The sequence below is a fragment of the Argopecten irradians genome, chromosome 1 (assembly GCF_041381155.1).
Source record: "Argopecten irradians isolate NY chromosome 1, Ai_NY, whole genome shotgun sequence".
In the NCBI taxonomy this organism is placed as follows: domain Eukaryota; kingdom Metazoa; phylum Mollusca; class Bivalvia; order Pectinida; family Pectinidae; genus Argopecten; species Argopecten irradians.
Window position 1 is genome coordinate 56,580,346 of NC_091134.1, and position 10,053 is coordinate 56,590,398.

The 10,053-nt window shown below is 34.5% G+C and overlaps 1 protein-coding gene across 1 annotated transcript; it reads right to left on the bottom strand.

Moving 5' to 3' along the window:
• Positions 1-1,356: 1,356 nt before the first annotated feature.
• LOC138334637 (dicarboxylate carrier UCP2-like) lies at positions 1,357-10,053 on the bottom strand. The gene is made up of 5 exons (XM_069283277.1): positions 9,736-10,053; positions 7,856-7,993; positions 5,633-5,837; positions 4,738-5,227; positions 1,357-3,567 (listed from the first exon to the last, which is right to left on the bottom strand). The coding sequence occupies exons 2-5, from the start codon at positions 7,973-7,975 to the stop codon at positions 3,393-3,395; spliced, it is 990 nt and encodes a 329-aa protein (XP_069139378.1). The 5' UTR covers positions 7,976-7,993; positions 9,736-10,053; the 3' UTR covers positions 1,357-3,392.

Sequence of the window (10,053 nt, forward strand, 5' to 3'; positions counted from 1 at the left end):
CGAATGTATATTATCTTTCCTTTGTGTACTTACATGTATCATTAACATATTTATTATGTCTTCCAACCGAAGGGGTGAACATATTGTTTTTGCTCCCAATTATATAATTTCTTCTACTTCCTTCCACTAGAGTTTGACGAAGCTTTTCTCAAAATCTAGTTGGCTACTGACTACTGAATAAACACAAAGCCTTACAATTAGGGTGAGGTATGCGTATTAAAGTAGGGGGTTTCAGGGCTAAATTCCTCCTTTTAGGTTTCAGTCTTCAAATTTGAAGAAAATTAGAATATATAGAAGTTTATAATCAATACATCGATGCCAAACAACATGTAAACCGTTTCGAACAGAATATTGAAAATAGTATCATCAAAATAATGACCTCTGATTGTGTATATTCCAAATACATGTCTCCATTTTGGCCTAGTTTAAATACTGTTGCTTTGTTATTTGTCAGTAATCTTTTCATATTTATTGGCACATTCGTCCATGTCATGTTTTGGAAGGCTTGTTCTTAACTAGTCTAACGTTGATGTATTTTTAATGTGCAAGTACTGTTAATAATTTTATACCCTTATCATGAAACCAAGCATAGATATAGTCATTTGTCACGACTGCCATTTAAATATTTACGTGAGTCAATGAAATCATGTTATAATAACAACTTAACCACTTTGTCTAGTACTTCATAATGCTGATTATCAAGCAAACTCTAATATACCTGTACACATCATATTTTAATAAAAATCATTCTCAGCTGTGCAACTAATGTGATTGAACAGGAACATAGAAATTACCGTTAATTATGAGAGTCGTATAACTCTTATCTTGAGTGGGTTAAGACAAAAAAACTTTGAAGTGAAAAAGTAGGACCATTTGCTGAATCAGAGACGTAGATGATTTAATTACTATCTATGTCGCTAGTTGAATAATGCATGAATGATCTGATCGCTACTATTGAACAGCTTCTTTGCTTATGAACAACATTAGGGGCATGTGAAGTCACACCACTGGTGTTGTTTATCACAGTGGGGTATACCCTGATGTCCAGTCTGTCACTCACTCAGATGTATAGTATGATAGCAGTTATCAAATGGTGTCACAAAGTTACTACGTTTTGAGAATATATCATCTATGTACTTCTTTTTGGATCAAATAAATATAAGTTTAGGATGTTCTTAAGATATGAATAGTTAATACTCACCACTTTCCATCCATGTGAACACCAAACATTTAATTCAGAAGATATATTTAAAGTTGAGCTTTGACAATAGTTCACCAATGGCAAACTTCAAAGTATTAATGCATTTCACGAATATAACAGGATTTCGCTTTGTAACAATGTAACAATAAGACAAAAACAAGACAAAGGATTTTATTCTTAGGAATTTATACTACAGAATGATATACATTTTGTATCTCCAAAGGGATGATTCCAAGCTCAGATGTTTAGTGTGAGTTACATATTATACATGAAATATACGGGCCAAATACTGGTTTGCTAAAATGAAACTGAAATGGATACTTTGAATGAAGAATAGATCCATCTAATGCTCGCTCATCAAATCATCAAATATACAATGTTTGTACATATATCTCGTTTTAATCATATATGGCAATTTGATACATATACAACAAAAAACAACCAAATATCCACACCTCGTTAATTCGAAGTTGGCGGGACCATACTTCGACTTACTGTAAACCAAATATTTTCGCGTACAATGAAATGACGCGAGCTTTTTTATTCGTTATACTTTTACTTCATTACATAGTATATCTTAACAACACAATACTTCGAATTAAACATGGTCTATGAATTCGAGAAAACAAGGTTCACCTTAACATAATAACAAATAACAAGGATAGATATCGTATATTTACCCAATAAAGTCTGACACACCCCTCACAATCTTTTACAAACATCAATTATACGGATCATTATAGAAATTATGTAATTCATTGAAAGACACTGGTGAGCACTACTATATACAAGAATGATAAACAAAGTTTTAGTGTAACACACTATAGCCGTCGTGTAACACAACTATGAAGGGATTAACAACGAAGTCTGATATGTTGTGAATTACAAACACCAAATCACACAATCTGATTAACAACATAGGCTGTGTAGCTTGATCTAGCGAACACGTTTTAAAGGGAAACAAATACTTTTAATCAAATTATATAACAACAGAGACATATTTATCAGAAGGCTTCAATTGATTTATATATGTCAGTTTATATTGCACATCATACAGTTTTTTTAAAGTCTTTAGTGCTCCCAAACCAGTTTGACAGCAAATGACTTCGTTCTAAAAGTACGATGGACAGATAGTTTCTCGACAATGAAAGGATGATTTTGAGCAATTTAGCATACGTTAAGTGATGGTATACGCCTAATGACTAATTTCTTTGGCCTTTTCTCACTGAGAACTGTTGGGTCATTTTATGACTTTCCTTCAGAAAAATCGTCAGTATCGGCAATAACACTATGCATAGGATATCGACCCCGAGATCCAGAAATGAAGCACTAGTGGTAATTGTCAAACATGTATAAAATGATTGCTTCTGTACGTGTCTGTAATGATATGGTTATAGGTATTGCGACTGGGTGTGTTTATAAAACTTAGGAGGTAGAATAATTAGATAAGCAAAATCGGGATTGAGCACAGTGGCGCATTTTATATTTAATGAATACAAAGTTGTTACTAAAACGTAACATAGAGCATAAAAGGCTTTAAACATCAGTGTATCTACCGGCAGCACTAATGTTATTGTAAAATTCCACACATATTAATGTGAATACAAATACACGAAATGCCAATATGTATTGTACGCTATCGCTGCACATTTATAAAATGTACACTTTATCAGAAGATTATTGGTGACTATATTATTTATCGACAGTATTGTTAGTTAAACTACATTGGGACTGCTTATTATCAGAACAAAAATGTTCGTATACTGATGTAAACATATTATATAATATATATAAACATTAATGCATATTTTTGTAAATGCCAACTATCCCATGTTATAGCATCCCAGTCCACGCGTTGTTAAAGTACACGACTATTGACATTCGCTATATTGATTTTCATAGTTCTCTCGTAGTTGATAAACACCTCTAATGAGTCTGTATCACTGCGGTAAGACGAAGCTACATTAAAGCTATCTGTTTGTCTTCAAGTAAGTAACAAACCATTTTACATCGTAGTTAATGTACATGTGTAAAATACGATGCCATCAATAAGATCACGTGAACCTCACCGGGAATGCAACCGAAATAGACAATTATTGTAGCTCTCCGAAAAACATCGTTGGTTACCCCTTGAAACTTGTGAGGGTTCCAGAGTAGAAAAGCCTGGCAAATCGTTTTTATTCTGACGCATTTATTCCGTAAGCACTGCCTGCTGGTCTCTTTTCTCAATGACGTCACAATGCGCCTTGGCTAACTTGGGAACACGGATGGCGGATGGGGGATCCAGCACCAAGCGTTTGATTTGTTCATAGCATACAAAGGTGGCAACGTTCCAAGACCCGAGTCTGACGAAGGACGGGGTAAACCTTAATAAAAAAACAACAGATGACATCGTTACTTCTAAGGCGGAACATTACGGGCACTAACACATCAAAGCACTGTTTTATGTACTCGTGCTTTTTGTGTTAAGTGTTCCCATTCTCTAGGTTATAAGGCACTTATGTTGTAATGAAAGTGCATGACTTACAATATAGTTATTCATTATTCCATAAATGTTTTTTTCTGGATATGTAACATAAAGTAATGGGCCATAAACACACTTTTAATGTTTTCCTACAAAGAATTTCAATTCTAAACACCAAGTATTAACAAATAATAGAAAACGTTAGAAGCACTGTACGGTACAAAACTCGTGTTTATGTGTATAATATATTATTAATTGGTTGTATATTATGGTTTCTTTCTTCAAAATTGCTTTAAATACAAATATCTAACTAATATATAATCATTCCTATGGCAACTTTATATTTCTTTATGATATTCAATATCACTCATTAAACATTTACGTCTCCTTGTGGTAGCAAACAGAGTGTAATTTTCACATTTATCCACGTATTTCCGATTCAGACGTGTATAATTGGTGAAGTACACAGTACATATCATAAAGGAGTTAAACATATTGATCATTGTTTGAACTTTATTGTTAATACCATGTATTTATTTCAGTATTTGCTCAGGAAACGAGACCACTTTAACATATTAGAAGGATATATTGTCTTAGCATGCGTATCAGAAACATTTGATTTCCATATACTGTCTAGTCAGACGTTGGTCATATACATGTATCTAGCGGTGGTTGATGTCGCACAACTCCTTTGGGCTGACGTAGGGCCATGTTGTTATTTTTTATGTTTTAATACGTCTCAATGTAAACCAATATTCTATTTTTATTTTCTTTTATTCTATTTTAACATTTCATTATGGTTTCAATTTTTAAAACCACTAATTTTATTTCTCGGTGTATTGTATAATACGATGTTGTTAATCTCTTTTAGTCATAAAAAATCTCTAATTTTCATAAACTGTTTCTTATGAAGTATAATTACGACTCTTTCTTCACGAAGTCACAAGCGCCAAGCCATATGTGGTGTTCACTTCATATTGCAATTTTCTTGTGAGGACTAGCGTAATGGCCTACGCTCAATTTACAAATTGTGAAAACAAAAAGTGTTTAATTTGTATCAATGTTAACTTACCCTTTGTAGAATGTGCGGAAGCCGTTTTCATTGAAAACTTTAACAGCACAGTCAATGACTCCTTTGTATCGACCCTCTTCGGCATTCATGAACCTTGTCTTGATCACATCCACCGGGTTGGCAATTATAGTGGCGCAGAAACCTGCTCCGAATGCCGACAAAAAGTGGCACGGGAGATTATCTGATAAAATGTTTCTGGAGACAATGTTACTTTTCAATATGTCGTATGTGACAATTTCGCCAACATTGATGATGCTTGTCCGAGCCATGTTCGGTAACATCCCTTTCCAAAGACCACATCGAATACCATCTTGTTTGGCAATAGTAAGGTAAGCATTAATGCATCCTGAATATCTGTTCGGAACACCTCCAGTCTGTGCCTGCATTCTAACCTTAACGACATCTGTGGGTTGTGCGAACCATACACATACCGATCCGGTGGTAATGGCCGAGGAGATCCGAATAAACAGGTTATCATTTCTGTTGGTATCTGAAAAGAAAATAAATAAAGAATTGTGCAATATGTATCTTATACAAGAATCGCTAATGTCTTAATGATATCAACAAACATCTTTACAATTAGCAATTACATTAGATTGTGTTATGCTATTTTCATTGGATGCGACAGATACGTGATGATAAAGCAAATCGATTAAAGTGTATAGTGAATATAAACAAAATAAAATGTTAAAATCATTGTTTATACTTTGGGAAATATTAGTATGACTTTGTAGGAGGTAAACGTGACCTTGTTGATTTGTTGTTTGCTCATTCGTGTCTACAGTGCAACTAAGTAAATTATCTTTGTGTGGGTGTATGACGCTAGATCACGGTATGTAAACGCGATAATTAGCATGTTGTCATAACAATGAATATTAGATCGTTATGTAATTACCATTGTAGATGAGTTTCTTATACTGTTTCTTGACCTCGTCATAGCTACCGAGTCTGATTGAGGAGAAGCACATTTGTCTCTGTAGGCCCGGTACCAGACCCTTATACAGCCTTCGAGGGCCGTCCTCACGTATCACCACCCGTATCGTACCAAACACACCCCGGTACTTCGGCGTCTGGGTAGGGGACAGTTTCTCACCCTGGACCTAAACACACAAAATACAACAAACATGTGTAGCCCATCATTAGTTAGGTTGTCGTTGCGAACGCCCGTAGAACTAATCGTACGCAATATATTGAAGTACTCGATATTTAGTGGTAACAAATTTGATACAATTTACTGGTTATCATGGATTCAATTGTACCATACAACCTGTCTCAAAAAGTCCTAAGATGGTGATGATTGAGGACCATTTAACACGATAATCACAGTTTATCAAACTAATTAAAACATCTATAGGTTAAGGTGTAAGATCAGATTGGTGTCCAACTTCCAACATTGTATCTATAGACGATGTGGTCTCGGACATCATGAAAATCCTATAGGTCATATTTTGTGATCTTCATAAAGAGTGGTTTGAAATAGGACTTCTTTATTTTGCTATTCTATTATCATTGTGCATATTACAGTCGCTAATTCTGAAATTAGGCAGATTATATCGTCGCCTGTTTGTCACGATACCTACATTCCAAAGAACTCATGACCTGAAATTATAGTCCCTTCAATTGCTGCAACCTTATGCTTATAACACGTGACGGTACACCAACCCGAATAACGAACAATGCGTGAAGACAACCTATATCTGCGGTTTTGTTTACGCTGAAGAATGCGAACGTTTTGTCATATGATTATAAAATGTTCAAGAAGGTGTCGAAATACTATATACCTGAATTACAATTAATCATTTGTATCCTTCTACCTTTTGCATATTTAAATAAAGTTATGAAGATATTAAGTCAAATGCAGTTACATACCACAAAATCCATATTTTTTGGACTCATAACCTTAACATTTAGAATTCATTTGTCCACTTAAATGTATTATATTACAATTATATACTGAAAAATATCAAAACATCTAGGTTTGCCTTTATTTCCCCTGAAGCTTGAGGTTGTTTGCCACTACAGAATACCTATAGGTATAACTTCTACTCGTATAGAGGGATGTGGAGCTATGTTAGGATTTTATTATCACTGTTTTGCTCTCAGCGCCACACAAACATGTAGAGTGCATACGGAAGGTAAACCATACATGTATATCAGAGCTAATTTCTTTTAATGTAACATATCAAAACCTTTTGATGTGAAATCTCCTTCACATCCAGTCTGTTATGAAGATACATGTAGCTGAATGTAATTTTACCTTGTTAAATTTTCATTTTGAAAAGTAACTCATATGTTTTAGTCAAAAGTCCATATAAACCTATCATTAACAATGAACATCCTTCTGTTTTTGAATTCTACTTTAAAGTCTTATTTTTCAAGAATGTTAGGTGAAAGTGTTTTTGTAACATATTTCGGATTTATGATTACTATTGTACTCTCTTGTAAACAGGTGGACTTTGGACCCCTAAACAAGTCACCGCGAAAATTATAAGTGTGTAGTATATAAATACACATCAGGATTTGCTGTTGTCAGCATCGCCCTATAGGGCGGGAGAAATGGTTGTATATGTATATATGTATACACGCTCACCGTTATTGACATGGTCGACTGAAGTTGGACTTTGAACCTATAAACAAGTCATGTGACACCACAGGTATACCGTGTGTATCAACATGTAAACAAAGTCTGTCTGGCAATGGTGTCAATATATCTTTTGTCCATGTTAAATACAGCTTAGTAAATCACCAGATCTGGTTATCTCTTTCAACGACACCATCAAAGCTTGTGGGAGAGTGTCCTTAACCAAAGTCCAATACAGGTAGATTTCAAATATTTTATAGTTTAGCCTTTTGCTTTTACTTTCGAATCATTGTAGAGTAAATCCAATTGATTTACGACTATTGCTGACTAAACACTCATGATATAAGACCAGAGTGGCGGGTCTTTGTAATTGATAACGTCACACAGTTGTATCCTGCCAATAGTTAAAGGGCAAATACAAACTGTATAGCTGATCATCGATTGCATAATTTTGATTCCTCCCACAACGAGTAAATGATTTGATCGGTCATCGTATCGACATCTAGTATTTTTAACGATATTATATAAAAAGATTACCATGAGGAGCACCTTGGCGGTATCCAAGGGGAAGGTCAAACAGTCCGCGATACATGCTGCTGTCCCAGCACACGCAAGGTTCTCCAACAGATCCGGCTTCCTTTGTTTACTGACAGACATATCGAAAATGTCTCTGATCTGCAAAACAAAATTGCAAGTGTGCAATCTTTTGTATAAATGTGGCATTTGTAATTATATTATATATCGTTGCATGTCGGAATTTTATTTATTCAATGTGTTTTCGATGCGATACTGATTGGGCCTGTAATTATTTATTGCATTATATCGGAATATCAAACTAACTTTTGCTTTAGTTTTGATTTTATTCTACAATTAGCAAAAAAAATGGTTTTAGAGTCACAGATGAAACAGCTGTATGGTGACATTCACATCACTAGGGAGACCCAGAGGAACAAAACAACAGTATGGTGTCTCTAGCATTACTGACAACTCCTAGAAGGACGACACTGTTACTGCATTGCATCATCATTAACAAACCACCTACATCTATTGTGTTGAGAGCAACGCCTCCTCAAGCTGTGGCCATCACAAACAATACACGCTTGTTTCAATTGATCCCAAATTGTTGTATGCAAGGTAATCAATTCATTTCGATTTGTTGTCAGTATGAATCCCGGCTAATGAAGGGTGTCTCTGCTCGGTAGTCAGTGGATATGAGTACATGGTATAGGTACTACTGATATTGACTTCTATTTCTTATCATTATTATCTATAATTATCAGCATAGAAATTTCATTTCGCGAGTTTATCCAAAAGATTTTAGAACAAATGATGTTAAAAGCGTGAAATGTACTCTGTTCCATACAGCTTCTCTGTCTTATTTTGTGATAGTAGGCACCATTTACGGAGGATTTCACAAAAGACCAACAAGATTATAGCAACTGCTATAAAATAAAAGGAAGTTAGAAATATTTCAAACCGATTTAAGAATGCACGTTGCGTGTTTGTGTTTTATTGGTCGAATTATTTAAAATCAAATAAAATATGGTTTTGGTGAAAATATGACGTTTATACATTTTTTATTAGGAATAAGCAATTTCATCATTTTGAAAATTTATGAAAAAAAAATATGTGCTAAATATCTCTACGCTTAAGTTCTTTCATATTGTACAGCATAACTTTACGTTTTAGTTGTTCCTGTGCGATGAATGTTACCGAATTCCTTGGGGACCTGCCTCGTTTGTAGACTCTATTACGTGTGGGTCTACATAATGATGCCATAATCTATTCATGAATCGACTGACATGTGATGTGTATTATATACATTCTCTCACTCAAATATGCAACAATAGAGCTCGACTATTACCTCAATGGATTGTTACACTCTGTTGGGCAACATATAACCCTGTATTATTTAGATCAAATCCCTCCTTGGCAAATAACAATGGATATGCTTTTTTGGCTCTCTTAGTGCAATTATTTGTATGATATGAATTAGTAACATATTAAGAATTTACACTGAAATATAATACATATAAATAGCGGACGCAAACTGCCATTACAAGTCGTGAGAGGCTTAATGCCACATACAAACAAATCCCTGACGCAATAGTTTGTTAAGCTCAATCACCTATAACGCATTGTGGACTTTGGACTTTCAGTTTCCTTGTTATGAGTAGGTATTTAAACATAAAGTCTGGCGTAAACGCCAGAATCTACACACCTCGATAATGACTAAACTATATCCTTTTATGAAGTTATTCAATCCATCGTTCATGTATTTGTACTATAGAGGGAAGCAGAATATTGTTTTACTTTCGCGTGAACTTCAGGATGAAGTCATATTAGGATAATTAAAATTGGTTAATTTTACTTCGCTAACAATAATATATAATAAAAATAAATATAAATCAATTTACCTGATGTACTTGTTATATCTCCGGAAAACAATTTACACAAAACACAAATGTTTTTTTTAAGTCAGTCAGTAAAATGTTCAGAAGGTTCTCTTTGAAAGTTCACTTGGTGAGTCTGTTGATAAGAATGATCAGACCTCCTCCCGTTATAATTGTCACAGTAAGGTAGTGTGAGTACACCGTTGACCATTCTGTTGTTGTTTCTAAGATATTTGGATAGTCTTTGATAAAGTCTTGTAAGTCGCTCCTTTGAAAAGTTCCTTTCCAAGCGTTTTATTTTATAGTCAGCTGCCCCCGAACAGCGCGCTGATGTAATACAGC